This window comes from Amblyraja radiata, chromosome 26 (genome assembly GCF_010909765.2).
Source record: "Amblyraja radiata isolate CabotCenter1 chromosome 26, sAmbRad1.1.pri, whole genome shotgun sequence".
NCBI lineage: Eukaryota > Metazoa > Chordata > Chondrichthyes > Rajiformes > Rajidae > Amblyraja > Amblyraja radiata.
Window position 1 is genome coordinate 28,229,678 of NC_045981.1, and position 17,058 is coordinate 28,246,735.

The 17,058-nt window shown below is 43.3% G+C and overlaps 1 protein-coding gene across 4 annotated transcripts in view; it reads left to right on the top strand.

The window, feature by feature from the left end:
- ttyh2 (tweety family member 2) overlaps positions 1 to 17,058 on the top strand; it is an 88,754-nt gene that overhangs the window by 55,035 nt on the left and 16,661 nt on the right. For 3 of the 4 annotated variants that reach the window (XM_033044557.1, XM_033044553.1, XM_033044555.1), the window contains exons 7-10: positions 4,603 to 4,672; positions 5,156 to 5,211; positions 5,654 to 5,746; positions 15,998 to 16,090. In XM_033044557.1, coding sequence (XP_032900448.1) covers positions 4,603 to 4,672; positions 5,156 to 5,211; positions 5,654 to 5,746; positions 15,998 to 16,090 — 312 coding nt within the window. The remainder of the gene's footprint in view (positions 1 to 4,602; positions 4,673 to 5,155; positions 5,212 to 5,653; positions 5,747 to 15,997; positions 16,091 to 17,058) is intronic. The other variant, XM_033044554.1, reaches the window with a different exon arrangement.

Here is a 17,058-nt window from a genome sequence, read left to right on the forward strand (position 1 = left end):
CCATAGTCAAAGACCACCCTCAAGGTTCCTTTCCTTGAATGATACACCCCATGGTGTGGAGTGTACCAGAGCTCTCCATCACTTCGATTCAGCTGGTCCACTGGTACCATTATAGCATAACCATTATCAATCATTTCTGTGAGGAAAGATGTATATTCATCATGTAATTTATTCTAGCCAAACCTGCGTTTCAGGCTCTGGATGCGCTGCACTGTAATGCAACGGTTATTCGGCAAACTGACACTTTCTTGTTTGAAATATAAATCTAGACAATAGTGTTCATCTATCATCTTTACTGAGTGATTCAAAATATCCAAGAACTTTACCCCTTCTCTGGACATTTCTTCTGCTTCCTTGCTGGTTCTTTCACTGAAGTCGCGAATGTATTGCTTGACCAGTAGCTCCTCTGTTTACAGTGGATATTTGATTGAAAGCAGCAGCAGGGCAGCCATTTTCATCCCTGCTTTTGTTGTCTTAGGTCTTCCTGGCTGGGAATGTTCAGATGAGAAACAGGCATGGTCTTATGTGTGAACACATCAGGCAGTTGTTGTATAAAATAATCTTTGGCCAGACTAGATATTTCCAAACCTGAGATATGATGACTGATCACAAGCTTCTCTTCATTTATGGTATGCAAGAGAATCTTAGTCTTTTGTCCTGTAATGTTCAGCCTTCTCATCAAGCTTTTTGTACAAAAGGTTGTTGAACTTCCATGATCCAAAAATGCATATGTTTGCAACACCTTGTCCCCCTTGCGGCTCTTTACCTGTACTGGTAAGATGGAGAAGATGCAGGCTTCATTGCCGGCCCCAATATGCGCACACATCTGGGATGAGGAAACGGCATCATTCACAGTTAACTTCTCATTCAACCTCATTCTGTTCTGTATGCTCCGGCTTCTTCTCTGTGTTCTTCTGTTCAGTGTGGAGTATTTCAGGATGATCTTGTTAGCACACGTCACAAGTCATATAACTTTACTCATGTGTCCTTTCTTCAAACATCCAAAGTTGACTCCCTTCTCCTTTAAGAAGTCCATTGTTTCTTTGTGCCCCTTGTGCTTGATCAGTCGACACCGCCCTAATGTGTGACCACTTTTATTGCAGAACAAACAAGACCTTGAGTATTAATGGTAGGCGCATCTCTTCTCATTCCACCTGTCGTCGGATTTCCTTGCACTGCTGTTTCTACAGGTATTACAGTTGTTGCAAAACTTTTTCCTTTCAATCCTGATCTTTCTCTCGTTTTAGCAAAAGCAGAACCTTTGACAGTTGCAATTGGTCTAGGATCCTGAAAAAGGTTAACTGATAACTAAACAAACAGGTTCACTTCTTAATAACAAGACAACTCACGGTTGGTAGACCAGTTCGAAACTATACTTCTTCTTGTGCCTCAGGCTTGGCATTGGTTGCTGCCAGCACAGTCTGTCTTTTCCATTGCTCCTTTTGTGCCTCAAGCTTGTGCTTTTTCTTCATGGCGACAGCCTGTTCCAAATGAACAGCCCAATCTGCCTGAACTTCACTACGAGCAGAGACCCTTGAAGATACACGTGATGCAGAACCAGATGATGGCTTGAACTTTGTCTTGAGACATTTGAAATACTGTCTTCAGGTCCTATTTCAGATTCTACAACACTGTTGTAAGGCACCTTGAACTATGAAGTGTGTAGTTTGCTGTCCAACTTTAGATAACCACCTCTCCACATCTTGTATAAAACCATTAAAAGATTCCGTTCTTTCTTGAAACCACTGATTCTGCTTTTCAAGCTCCCTTTCAAGCCGTGGAACTTGGCCAATAATTCATGGTTTCCTCTGACTTCATTGCAGAGCTTGATTAATTGAACCAGGTTAGATTGTAGTTCCTGAATTGAATTCCTTTATTGTCATTCAGACCTTACGGTCTGAACGTAATTTCGTGCCTGCAGTCATACATATAATCATACAATAATAAACAACACTAAACACAAATTAACATCCACCACAGTGTATCCTCCAAGCACCTCCTCACTGTGGTGGAGGCAAAAATCTTAGGGCTGCAGTCTCTTCCCTCCTCTTCTCCCTCTGCGCTGAGGCGATTCCCCACCGGGCGATGGCACAAACAGTCCCGCGGCTCACCGCACCCCGCAAACGGGCCGGCTCAAACACCGCGGCGCGGGGTGGTCGAAGCTGCCGCCCTCCAGTCCAGCGGACACAGCCGCTGGCCCGCGGCTGAACCCCGGACTCGGGTCATAGCCGCCAGAACGGCGTCCCAGCCACCGGAGCACCGTTCCAGCCCCGAGCCGGATCGCCCTCACGGGAGTGCCGCTCCTCCCTCGAGCTGGGCCGCTCCGACGGGAGTGCCGTTCCTCCCTCGAGCCGGGCCGCTCCGACGGGAGCGCCATTCCACCTCGGGCTGGGCCGCTCCGACGGGAGCGCCATTCCACCTCGGGCTGGGCTGCTCCGACGGGAGCGCCATTCCTCCCTCGAGCTGGGCCGCTCCGACGGGAGCGCCATTCCACCCTCGAGCTGGGCCGCTCCGACGGGAGCGCCACAGCCCCTCACGGGAGAGTCTCAGCCCCGCGCCAGGCCGCCCTCACGGGAGCGCCGTTCCAGCCCCGAGCTGGGCCGCCCTCACGGGAGCGAGCCCAGGGTGAGTCCTGACTGGCTCTGCCTCCGGAGTCTCGAGGTCGCCAGCTCCGCCATTAGGCCTCAGCGCAGACGGAGGCAGAGAAGGGGGATACGACAAAAAAGTCGCATTCCCCCGAAGGGAGAGACAGCAAGCCCCGTTTCAACCCCCCACCCCCCACATAAACACAACCTAAAAACCAAAAACTTAACTAGACAAAACGGAAAAAAACAACACAAAAAAAGTAAAGACAAACGGACTGCAGGCGAACAGCAGCCGTTCATCAGCGCCGCCACTTCCGTCGCATTCTCATCTGATTTCATGAGTTCCGTCAGCTTTTCAATTAACTTGTTAGCTTGTTTACATAACGTGTTTCTTGACTTCTCATGTCTTTCCATGAGCAATACCTGGCCTTTGTCGGTGAGATTAATGCTGCTTCTTTTCCATTATCCTGTTCCACATCGCCCTCTTGTGGCTGAGCTATAGACATACTGGCTCACTATCCCTTTAGGACGTGTTGACGTAATGCCGTATGCTTCCAGACTGGAATTCAAAGCAATTCTGTCCCTGCGCGTTGGGTTCCGTGGTTTCAAATCGTTGTTCTTCAGGTAGCGCACGAGTGGACTTTGTCGAGTTGACTGCATCAGGCAGATCATTTGTTCGCAGGCTTTCACAAGCTTCAGTTTCACTTATAGAGAGCAGTTCTTACTTTAATGTAATGGCAATTTCAATCTTTTCCAATATCCAATTTCCGTTGCCATTACTCCACGGGTAGGTGGGAATGATCGTATGCAGACAAGCAAAAACCTCCAGTTTAAATTCCATTTGGAATATTTTGGAGGTCCAAGAAATCAAGAAAAACGGATCTTCCAGTCATTATTTCCAGCTTAGTTCGTTCTTTATTGAAGTAGTTGTACAAACAAAAAAGTGGACGTACCAGATCCACTTTATTTTTATACAAATTGTAGCTTTCCGTTCTTACTATCTGGTAAGAACTGTTTTCTCTCCAAATCCCGTGGCTGGTCTGATCTGGTCAGTCCCTCACTATCATATATGTCACGCCCATCTACGCATCAAAAGCCCACCCCCAAGCGTACAAAATAATTCAGCAAGAAATATCTAGACAACATAATATAATATGGTAATAGTAACTAGCTTAAGCATGAATGGCTCCTACACTGACAATGTGCACTTTAACCACGTGATTTCTTTCTATTACAAACCTCAAATTGTGGAGTCCAAGAGGCAAATAAATAAATGATGGGTCTTTGTCCCAAACATTATGGAGGGCTCTGTAAACATAAATAGTTACTTCAAAAGGACATGCAATTCATCAGTAACCCATACCCACCACTTAAAGGAATCTTTTTAGTTTCCACTACCATCACCGTGTCGATTTCCTCCAAAAAATGTAATTCTAGATTAACAATACAGATTGAGAGAAAGTGCTGGAGTAGCACATGGAAAGAGATGTTTTGTGTCGGGACCCTTTTCAGGTTTGAAGAAGAGTACCGACTCAAAACGTTATTTGTGCATGTTCTCCAGAGATGCTGCCTGACCTGTTGAGCTACTCCAGCACTTTGTGTCTTTTTTTAAAATATAAACCAGCATCTGCAGTTACTTGTGTCAACAACACAGTTCCTTGGATTTCGCCTGCCTTCAAGGACGTGAGCAATTCTAAGTAGGAATACAAACAGGACATGGTAATGCGGCCAAGTAACGTAGAATGGATAAATCAAACCTTCCTCTGCCTATGAATGCAGTGATTTAAACTAAGTACATCATCACACCTTGTATACCCTGTGCAATATCTTTGAGAGAATCTCCCATTCCAACAAATCCAAACTGGCTGGTATACTTCAAGGTTAATATATAAATTTTCCTTCAGGCATACACAAGAAAATGAAGTCTCCACCATACAATTCTTTCATTTTAATATCTTCTCATATTTTCTGGCATTTTATTTTAAATTGCAAATTGTTTAACTTCCATATGTTTCAGGGGATCAGTGATTTCTGCGTGGCTCCAGATAAAGTCATCATGAACATGACCCAGAATAAAATCAGCTCAGGTAAAGTAACGCTTTTCAAAGTTTTTAATTATTTTATATAAAAATGATTCTTCCTCCTCCCCAAAACTGACAACTTACATAAACAATGCTGTTCTGTGGGCTATTGGCTTTGCTACCCCTTTAATGGGTAGTATTTTGGGACGTGTGTTCTGTATATAATTATTTATCCTTTTGTGGGACAATGACTTTTTCTCAATACATTTTTCCAAGACTCAAAATTGATAATTGGATGGTTATGCTTTTTGTTCTATGGAAATGACTTCGTTTCATTTTGAAACTAAAACCTATATGTTGATGGGGACCATTTAGCATCTTGGTAGAAGATGGAATCAAAAAAATTCTCAGTCAAGTTGCTGCTTGCATTTTCAAATTGTGTCTACTACCTAGATAGAAACTGATTTCAGAATAGTTGTACACTTGTACAGGTTCTTTGCATGAATAGCTGGAAATTTACTAACTTATGGCTGTTTGGTTCTGTTCCAGATGTTGTGCATTATTATCTATACTGCAGCCACAGCACGCGAAACCCATTCCAAAAGGTACACGTTCTGTTTTATTGAGATAGGATATAAAGGTGATGCAATTTAACTTTTTTTAAATGAGCTTCAGATACAGTACTTCTGACTTCCTAGTAAACTAATACAAACTGATTTCTTAATATAATGCTATCTTATAGTCTGTTTGGAAAAATAAGGAAAAGGGCTGAATCTACTATGTGTTTTGGTTGCAATACAGACCCGTTTTGCACTATTATGGTCTAGTTACCTTTATTACTGATTATTAATTTGATTGTATATTTATATGTACATTTTGTATAAATGTACATTTTACATATTTTGTGTAAAGCTGCAGCAAAAATCTCTTTTTTATAATTAAACCAGGATTTTTTATGTTGTTAGTTAGATAATTTAAATGGAAAATGAAATTAGAGTGAGTTTTGAATGCAGTATATTTGTCAGTATTTTCTTTCCCTTTCTGCAGACTCTGTCAAGTTTCCAGCGCTCCCTGACAACCATGCAGCTGCAGGTCCAAGGATTGATGCATATTGCCATCCCAGTATTCCCCATGGCACAGGTAGGAGCGGAGACTTCTCTTTGCAGTCTTTTCCAGTCTGATTGTTAACGTGTCCAAAAGTGTTTAGTCACCTCCTGAGATCCAGTGCTTTTGTTGTGCTCTACATGCCGGCACCTCTAACTGTATGTTTCTTCATTGTGCTTAGCTAAAGAGGGCACTCCCTCTTCTCCCCTCTCCCATCAGGCAAGAGGTACAGAGGTTTGAAAACGCACACCTCCAGATTCAGGGACTTTCTTCCGAGCTGTTATAAGGCAACTGATCTGTCCTCTCAGCAGCTAGTATTGTCCTCTCACCAGCTGGAGAGTTTTCCTAACCTCTCATCGACCCTATTGGAAACTTTTGAACTATCTTTAATTGGACTTCATTGGATGTAGGAGCCATTAAGCTTGTCAGTATATTATAGGCATGTCTAACATTTTTAATATTTTTGTTTTTATCTGTGTGTACATTTTTAGGTGTGATTTGATACGTAGAATGGGTGCGTCTATTTCTAGAGAAGGCTAGCGCAGACTCATAGATTAGGAGTCAGTTGGGTCTAGGAAGGATGGTGAGAATACTGTTTTTTACCACACACACACACGACATGATCACGACATACACAAGTTAATGAGATGACATACTTTTATATGACAGGAATGGAACACCGATTAAGAACAGAAAGTAACGGATTATTTCTTTGCTGTGTACTACTTCAATAAAAGACCAATTAATCACGAAACAACGTTTGGAAGATTCGTTTTTACTATCTTAAGTGTGTCGTGAGTTCGTAAAATATACTTCCCCGAGGAATAATGGCTATCGAAGTTGGACTTTGAGAACGTCGTAAAGACTGCCATTATATTAAGTAAAAAACTGTTTTACTACCAGGAGGTAGTAAGCCAAAGACCGATTCAACAGTGGAACCGATGAAGATGCTGAATCTCTGTCAGAGATTAGAGCTTAAATCCTGGATCAAAGAATCTGCTGGTGGCTGGCAACTGACATGGTGGAGCCTGGGTCATTAAGAAGAAGATTGGAAACTTAATTGACCGGACGCCGTGAGTAGACCGACTATTTTGTCACATTTGAAAGTGATCAGAAGTTTAAAGTTTAAAAGCCTGTGAGAATATTCTGCAGAAGGAAAGCCAGCAGTCAGAAGCATATTTACCTTAATTTGAAGATAAGACAGCTAGTGCTGAGCCAGCATCTGCAGTTCCTTCTTAAACACCTTGGAAATAACGATGTTTTGAACGTGCTCAGCTAATGAATGTTTACATTAGATACTGGCAGAAGAATCCAAAACCTTGAAAATAGTGAGGCGTTATTGAAGAAGCAGAACAGACTGTTTCAAACTCCTGCTCTACATTTGAATAACGATCTGGCAGCCAGCAAAGGATACATTCAGTTATGGATCTTTCGACAGGTAAGTACGAAGAGGCACCACAGGAGGGAGATGTGGAGCCAGGAGTGAGAAGATATGAGAAGAGAGGTCAAACTCTGTGAAAAGGCCCGAGCTGTATTTCTGGAAAAATGCTAGAAGGTAAAACAAAAGTTATGGAAGCAGATTAATAAGTTAATCGAGAACTAGGAGGAACGCATGTATTTTGAAGAGAATACAAAAGAAGTAAAATCTAATCAGGTTCGATTAGTCAACCTCTGCCTTCAGGTTGGACAAAACCACTGCCTGAGGAGGAAAGCCAAAGGTAAAATCTGTAGTTTCAAGAGAAGATGGAATCTTTCGATGGTTTCATGGAAAAAGTAGAGAACTGGTTATTTGAAATTGAACAAAAAAAACGCATGCTCTACAGTGGGAACAACTGCACAACAAGGTGCTGAAATTGAGGAAGAAATTGGACCCCAAGATAGTATTTCAAACGTCTTAATACGAAGATCAAGACATAAATCTGGTTCTGTAGCCAGTTCAACTACAAGGGTCTCTGCTCAAATGGAAGCTGAAGCTGAGGTAGCTGCTCTCTCGCTACAAGCTGTCGCCTTGGAGAAAAAAAATTGATTGAGGAACAAGACGAACAGCTGAATAGAGAGGCTGAGGAACAAAAAAGGCAGTTAAGTAGACAGAAGGAACAGCTGGAACTAGCCACAAAATTAGCAGTTGCCAAGACAAAGAAGGAGATACTGGAAGGTCATAGTTCAAGATGCGGCTCGAGAGTATCTCAGAAGAAGAGTTCCTTAGTCCAAGAATGAGCTGCTAAGCTGGAAACAGCAGCAAAATCAAATCTACAGCCAGACAATATCTTGCATGACTCAGAACTATCACTGAGTAAGTGGATGGACGACAAAACTTCATCTCAGCAACCGGGTGCTGGACCGAAGCAAATAACTTAAGGCTCCAGTGACAAACCAGCAACTTGGCCTTCTCAGAGGCCTACTAGACAGGCTCGAGCAAACCAAGATCGGCAGAGGCCTGTTTATCATCCATTTGCGCCCAGCCAGGGATAAACAACTAGCCATGAGGCTTGCGACAAAACCTATGCAGACCAGTACTCTTTTCAGAGGCCTGTTTACCGTTCCTCTGAGTCCAATGAGGGATTTAAACATGAAATCTGTGAATTGGTGAGGAATCAAAATTAAATTAGCGCGTCTCTAGCTCAACATAATATCTCTTCCACCTTACTTCCAATGGAAATTCCTAAGTATGATGTTGATCCTATGCAAAATGAAACTTTCATAATAGCGTTTCATTAAGGAGTGGAAATGAAAACTACTAATGAAAGAGATCGTTTACGATTTCTGGAGTATTACACAAGCCGATATTCAAAGCAGCTTGTTAGAAGTTGTCAACATTTGCCTGCAGATGAGGGCTATCAAGTAGCAATAAAATTGCTTAAAGAACATTTTGGTAATGAACACCAGATTGCAAATGCATACATGAAGAAGGCCTATGCTTGGGCAGCTATCAAGGCAGAAGATGCGAAGGCATTGCATGAGTTTGCGATATTTTTTAGAGGTTGTTGTGGCTCGATGAAAAATCTCAACCACATGCAAGAAATGAATGTTGTTAGTAATATGAAAGCTATCATTCTAAAACTGCCCTATAGGCTTAGAGAAAAGTGGAGGGATAAAGCAGGTCTGATGCAGGAAGGTGAGGATCAAGAGGCCATGCTTCCTGATCTGGTGAATTTCATGGAAAGGGAAGTACGGTTAATGTCAAATATACGCTATGAGAGTATTCAAGATCCTAAACCAATTGCAATTGTCAAAGGTTCTACTTTTACAAAAGGAAGATCAGGACCTAAGGAAAGCAGTTTCGCTACTGCTGTAATACCTGTAGAAACGACAGGTGGAATGAAAGGAGATGCATCCACTATTAAGCAAAAAGGGTTCTGTTTGTCATGTGATGAGCTGATCACACCATGAGGTGGTGTTGAAAATTCAAGAAGAAGGAATATAAAGAAAAGATGGACTTCTTAAAGGAAAAGGGAATCTGCTTTGGATGTTTGAAGAAAGGACTGCAAGAGTCGTATAACTTGTAATAAATGCAAACAGGGTCATCCTGAATTACTTCACACTGAACAGAAGAATACAGAAAAGAAGCCGGGGCAAATAGAACGGAAGGATAAGCCAGCTACGAGTGATGCTGCTACCTCACCTCAGATAGGTGCGCATATTGGGGCCAGGGTAGAAACCTGCATTTTCTCCATCTTACCAGTAAAGGTAAAGAGTGGCAAGGTGAATACAGTGTGGCAAACGTATGTATTTTTGGATCATGGAAGTTTGGCTACCTTTTGCACAGAAAGCTTGATGAGAAGGCTGGACATTACAGGAGAATACTTAAGATTATATTGAGTACCATGAATGAAGAGAAATGCTGCGATAGTAATCATATTACTGGTATGGAAATATCTAGTCTGGATGAAGACAATTTTATACAACTATCTGATGTGTTTACACATGAGACCATGCTTGTTTCTCATCTAAATATACCCAAGCAAGACTTGAAACAATGGCCATACTCCAAGGATGTCAAGATACCTAAAATAAATTCTGGTATCGACCTACTTATCGGAACGAATACTTTGAAGGCATTGGAACCTAAAACGTTTGTCAGCAGTCAAGGGGACAGACCATTTGCCGTGAGAACCCTACTCGAATGGGTTATCTACGGCTCCTTGAGAAGGAACAACATAAACAGGAACCAGAATAACCACCCTACTGCTGCTGTCAAAGGAATATCTATTAGAAGAGCTGTTGATCAAGCAATCCAATCACGACTTCAATGAAAATACCAGTAGGGAATCAGAAGAGATGTCCAGAGAAGAGTTAAAGTTCTTGGATGTTATGAACCACTCAGTAAAGATGATAGAAGGACATTATTGTCTAGACTTGCCTTTCAAACAAGAAAGTGTTAGTCTGCCGAATAATCGTCGCATTGCAAGCAACGCACCCAGAATCTGAAATGCAAATTTGGCAAGAATACGAAATTTCATGATGAAGATACATCTTTCCTAAAGGAAATGATTGGCAATGTTTATGCTGAAATGGTACCAGCAAACCAACTGAATTGAAGTGACGTAGAGCTTTGGTATATTCCGCACCACGGGGTGTATGACTCGAAGTAAGGGACCTTGAGGGTGGTCTTTGACTGCGCTACATTCTTCAAAGGAACATCACGTCACCTACTGCAGGGTCCGGACCTTACCAACTCACTCATTGGCGTTCTTATTAAATTCAGACAAGAACCGGTTGCTTTGATGGCTGATATTAAAGCAATGTTTCATCAAGTCAAAGTATCAGAAAAGCATATTGACTATTTGCGATTCCTATGGTGGCCTGAGATCAACAAGATCTCGTTGAATATCGGATGAAGGTACATCTCTTTGTAGCGGTGTCATCACCAAGTTGTGCAAACTTTGCATTACGGAAGACCGCCGAGGACAATAAAGCTCACTTTCCAGAAGAAGTGACAAACACAGTAAAGAACAACTTCTATGTGGATGATTGTTTAAAATCCATGTCTACGGAACAGGACGCAATTCAAATGGTAAAACATCTGACTTCCTTCTGCAATAAAAGAGAATTCATGCTATCCAAGTCAAGTCAAGTTTATTCGTCACATACACATACGAGATGTGCAGTGAAATGAAAAGAGGCAATGCTCGTGGACTTTGTGCAAAAAGACAAACAAACAAACAACCAAACAAACTACAAACAGAATCGCATATTCTTTTACATGTTAAATATTGTGGGCGGAAGGAAAAAGGTTCAGTAAAGTTAGTCCTTGATGAGATAGGAGTTTACAGTCCGAATGGCCTCTGGGAAGAAACTCCTTCTCAACCTCTCCGTTCTCACAGCATGGCAACGGAGGCATTTGCCTGACCTAGCAGCTGGAACAATCCATTGCAGGGGTGGAAGGGGCCTCCCATGATTTTATTGGCTCTGGAGTTGCACCTCCGGATGTATAGTTCCTGCAGGGGGGGCGAGTGAAGTTCCCATAGTGCGTTCGGCTGAACGCACTACTCTCTGCAGAGCCTTCTTGTTCTGGGCAGAGCAATTCCCAAACCAGATGGTAATATTTCCGGACAAGATGCTTTCCACAGCCGCAGAATAGAAGCACTGGAGGATCCTCGGAGACACTCTGAATTTCCTCAATTGCCTGAGGTGGTAAAGGCGCTGCCTTGCCTTACTCACGAGTGCTGCGGCGTGTGATGTCCATGTCATATCCTCAGAGATGTGGACTCCCAGATATTTAAAACAGCTCACCCTATCCACAGTATCCCCATTTATCCTCAATGGTGTGTACGTCCTCGGATGATGTGCCTTCCTAAAGTCCACGATCAGCTCCTTAGTTTTTTTGATGTTCAAGAGGAGGCTGTTGTCCTGACACCAGAGTGCTAGATCAGCCACCTCCTCCCGGTAGGCCTTCTCATCGTTGTCTGAGATCAGGCCCACCACCACAGTGTCATCAGCAAACTTGATTATTGAGTTGGAGCTGAACCTAGCCACACAGTCATGTGTGTACAGGGAGTACAATAGGGGACTGAGGACGCAACCCTGGGGCGATCCTGTGCTCAGGGTGAGGGACTTCGATGTATTCCCTCCCATCTTAACTACCTGGGGCCTTGCGGTGAGAAAGTCCAGGGCCCAGGCACATAGTGGGGTGTTGAGCCCTATTTCCAGTAGCTTCTCGGCCAGTCTGGTGGGGACTGTCGTGTTGAAGGCTGAACTAAAGTCTATGAACAGCATCCTCACGTAGCCCCCCTTCTGGGTGTCAAGATGAGAGAGAGCAGTGTGCAAAACCTGTGAGACCGCATCGTCCGTGGATCTGTTCGGACGGTATGCGAACTGTAACGGGTCCATGTTGCGAGGGAGGAAGGCGCAGATATGTTTCTTCACCAGCCTCTCAAAGCATTTCATGACTACCGAGGTAAGGGCCACCGGACGGTAGTCATTCAGACAGGCTGGGGAGGCATTTTTTGGTACTGGTACGATGATGGATTTTTTGAAGCAGGCAGGGACCACGGACTTGTCCAGGGAGAGGTTGAATATTGTAGTGAGCACCGGAGCTAGCTGCGTAGCACAGGACTTGAGTACTCGCCCCGAGATGCCATCGGGGCCTGCAGCTTTCCTCGTGTTCACCCGTGTCAGAGCCCTCCTCACATCGTGCTCGGACAGCGAGAATGTGTGCACATTCCTCCCTTCAGCTTTGTTAGCCAGCCCGCTGGCGGTATTGTCGATAGTCAGCAGACCTGGGGTGGTGTTGCGCATCTCGAAACGAGCGTAAAAGGAGTTCAGGTCATCAGCTAGGGAGGTGCCGGCACTTGCGGATGAGGGTGGGGTGCTCCGGTAGTTGGTTACTCCCTGCCACAGGCGTCTGGTGTCCTGCTGCTCCATCTGTGACTCCATCTTGTCCCTGTACCTCCTTTTTGCGTCCTTCACCGCCCTTCGCAGTCGGTAGGACTCTACCTTGTAGACGTCCATGTTTCCTGATGCCAAGCCCGAGTTGTAGGCAGCGGTGCGAGCATTCAAGGCAACACAAACGGACCTGTCTACCCAGGGTTTTTGGTTCGGAAAGGTGCTTACCCTTACCGTGGGGATGATGTTGTCGGTTATTGTTGCGATGAAGTCCGTGACTGCTTCCGCGAACTCACTGACATCACTGGAACTTGCTTGGAACATATTCCAGTCGACATCGCTCAGTGGATCAGCAACAGCCGTGCTGTATTGAAAACCATTCCACCAGATAACAGTGCCAAGGAGACCAGAAGGTTGGATTTGGACAAAGATAATCAGCCAATGGAAAGAGCACTAGGATTACACTGGTGCGTTGAAACAGATGTATTCAAGTCCAGAATCTCAATTCAAGAGCGACCATGTGCAAGAAGAGGTATCTTATCCGTGCCTAACCCTAACCCTAACCCTAACGCCAATAAACCGAAAGAGTCCGAAGACGAAACGCCTACTAATCGAAAGGATGGGACACCTAAATGCAAACTAACCGAAAGGGCGGGACGCCTAAAAGCCAATGAACCGAAAAGCTGTGTCGCCTAAAAGCAAACTTACCGAATGGCCGCTCTGTCAAAACGCCACGTACCCGAAAGGCGGCGTCGCCTACAAGCCAAAGGGCCGACTGCCATTCTCGTTTCCATTCGGTTCATCGGCTTCAACGTCTTTGCTTCGGCCTCTCGTCCGTCGGCGCCACGTCCGCACACGTCTGAGCAATGGGCAGAGTGGTTAGCGGATCTCAACAAGATTTCGGAATTTAAAGTGGACCAGTGCATGAAGCCTAGAAACTTTGGTCGTATCAGATTTGCACAGCTGCATCACTTTTCAGATGCAAGTGAAAGTGGCTACGGTACAGTTTCGTATCTAAGACTGGAAAATGATGACAATAAAGTACATGTTGCATTCTTAATGGGGAAAAGCCAGAGTTGCACCATTGAAGCAAATGACGATTCCCAGAATGGAACTTTCTGCCGGAGTCTTAGCTGTTAAAATTGTCATAATGCTACGGAAAAAACTACAGCTTCTGCTGGAAGAATTTATCTTCTGGATTGATAGTACTACAGTGCTTAAGTACTTCAACAACAAAAACAAACGTTTTCTAACATTTGTAGCAACCAGAATCTCTTATGCAAGGGGTGCTACTAATGGTATCACAGTGGAAATATGTTAACATAAAGGAAAATCCTGCGGATCAAGCTTCTAGAGGACTAACAGCAGACCGCTTCTTAGGCAATAAGAGATGGACCAGAGTTTCTCAGAGCCAGACAGAGAATGGCCAAAGCTTGAACTGGGATTTGAAATCTCTGCTAATGATCCGGAAATCAAGGAAAACATCACAGTGAATGTTATTGTTAAAGATTCGCCGAACCCAACGAACGAACAGTCTGAAGAGGGGTTTCGGTCCGAAACGTCGCCTATTTCCTTCGCTCCATAGATGCTGCCTCACTCGCTGAATTTCTCCACAGGGATTACATCTTGAGGATCTTCTCAGAGCAGAACACGCAATTATCTCTTTCTGTCAAAGACAAAGATACAAAGAAGAGATATTGACATTAGAAGCTGGAGTACATGGTGTCAAAAGAGACAGTCAATTGTACAAGCTTGATCCGGTATTGGAAGAAGGACATCTGAGAGTAAGTGGTCGCCTGAATAGACTAGCAATGCCTGAGGAGGCTAAGCATCCTATTATTCTCTCGAAGGACTTTCATATTTCAACATTATTGTTACGACATATCCATGAACTGATCTGATATGGAGGAAGAGATTTTATTCCAGGTGATATCGTTTTGGTGGTTGATTCTACTACACCACAAGGTTCTTGGTTGATGGGAAGGATACTGGAAATCATGCCGGACGTTAAAGGTTTGGTGCGGACAGTACGACTTCAGACTAAGAACAATGTCTTGGTAAGACCGATAACCAAGATATGTCTGCTTCTGGAAGGCGAAGGTGAAGATGGAAGAATTGCTAAAAAAGTCTGAATGCTGACATATAATGCATATTACTTTTGTTTTTTAATGTATGTTAAGCTTTTATAGCTCCTTTTTTAACGTTTATTAGTAATTGCTTCGTTATATACATAGAAAAATTGGGGGCCGGTATGTAGGAGCCATATGTATGGTGAGAATACAGTTTATTACCACACACACGACATGATCATGACATACACAAGTTAATGAGTTTATAAGTAGAAACTTTTATATGATTTATATGACTGGAATGGAACAGCGATTAAGAACAAAAAGTAACGGATTATTTATTTGCTTTGTACAACTTCAATAAAAGACCAATTAATCAAGAAACAACGTTTGGAAGATTCGTTTTTACTATCTTAAGTGTGTCGTGAGTGCATAAAATATACCTCCTAACCAACCCCGAGGAGTAATGGCTATCGAAGTTGGACTTTGAGAACGTTGTAAAGACTGCCATTATACTGGACTTTATCTTGATCTAAATGTTATACCCTTTAACCTGTATCTGTAGACTGTGGACGGCTTGACTGTAATCATGTATAGTCTTTTCGCTGACTGGATAGCACGTAACAAAAAGCTTCTCACAGTACCTCGGTACAAGTGAAAATAATAAACTAAACTAACGGATAACGTATGTGTATGCATTAGAACATTTCTAGTAAAATACAAAGTACTGGAGTAACTCAGTGGCCTGACAGTCTCTTTGGAGGACGAGGATGTGTGACGTTTTGGGTCAGGACCCTTCTCCAGACTCATTAGATTAGAACACTCATTTCTTTAGATTTAGAGTTCAGTTATTCTATTGCGTGTTAAAGTTTCCGCAATGTTGGGTGTATCAATGGAAAAAATTGTTGATAAATGCAGCTTAATTTTATTTGATATGGATACTGGCATTGTTTTGTCTACAAAATAAAACATTGCCTAGATCTATATCCATTTTACAACAGCTTATGGTTCGAGTCATTAAATTAGAGTTTTAACCCTGGATACAACAGCCTAAAACAAGGTCAAAATGACATCTACCATAATTATGGACATGAATCCTTCATGACCTCTTTAATTAGACTCAGTAACTGAAACCCCCAGGAATCATTAAACAGCAGAAAATCATTTGAAAGCCACCTTTGCTGTTCAGTTTCCAGAGAATAAAAATCATGAAGGTGTCTTATCCCATGCAGGCTGTAGTTTGTGGAGTCAGTGTTCTAAGCATGGTAACAGATGTAATGCTATTTGATGGAGCCACTAAATTCTAACAAGCCAGTTTCCTCCAACATTTTTATGACTGAAACTGCTTTGATTTATTTTGAGTAAACAAAAACTCTCCATCTTTTCTTGACAGAAGGACATTATTGGAATAATGCAGGTGCTCAATAAATCTGAATCAAATTTGCACCAACTCACAGCAATGCTCGACTGCCGAGGTCTGCACAAGGTAAACATACACGTAAACTAATCTCATCTGCCTGTACATGATCCCTATCCCTCTTCCATGTGCCTATCTAAAAGACGCTTAAACACCACTGTTGTATCTGCCTCCACCCCCACCCCTGGTGGCACATTCCAGGGCCCCACTACTCTGTGGGTAAAAAACTTGCCCCGTACATGTCCATTAAACTTTCCCCCTCACCTTAAAACTTTCCCCCTCCCACCACAAAAATAATTCCTCTCCTTCTTTAGTAGGATGTGCACTTCTATTTAGTCTGTTTGCTGCCTTTTAGCTTGGTCAAGGATGCCTTGGGAAGGTGGAGGAGAGCGATGGATAGAGCAAAGGGAATGTCTGTGTAAGGGGAAATGATACAGCTATCGGAAAGGTGACCTCCTGTAACTGTGTGAGGTGTGGCTGCTGATGTGAGGTCTGGGTGGGGTATAGTCCAGCTCTCTGAGAGCTGGTGCATGGAACAGAGTATATAAAGGAAACAAAAGCAAAAATTGCCAATTTGCCAATTCTGACAAAACAGAGCAAGAAAGAGCATCTGAAATCGGAGAATTGAGTATTGATTTCTGCAAGCTGTACCGTGCCTGCTGAAAGATGCTCTACTGATCCTTCAGTTTGTGTTTGGCCTTGTTGTAATAGTCCAGCAGGCCATGGAGGGAGAGGTCAGAGAGGGATTGAGATGATCAGTTGAATGGCAGGCAAGTTCACCTCTGTAGACTGAGTGCAACTGCTCCCTGCGCTCGGTTTCCCCAACATGGGGGAGGCCACTAATGTAGCAAAGCAGATAGGAAAAAGTGTAGGTGAGCCACTGCCTTAACTGGAATGACCGGGTCCTTGAGTGGGAGGAAGGGAAGTTGTAAGTGGACAGATATACTGTGGAGGCGTACTATGGGTCAGGGAGCGGTGGGTGGAGATAGAACAGTGGATCCAGGAGTACATCAGCTGTGTAGTTTAGTTTAGAGATT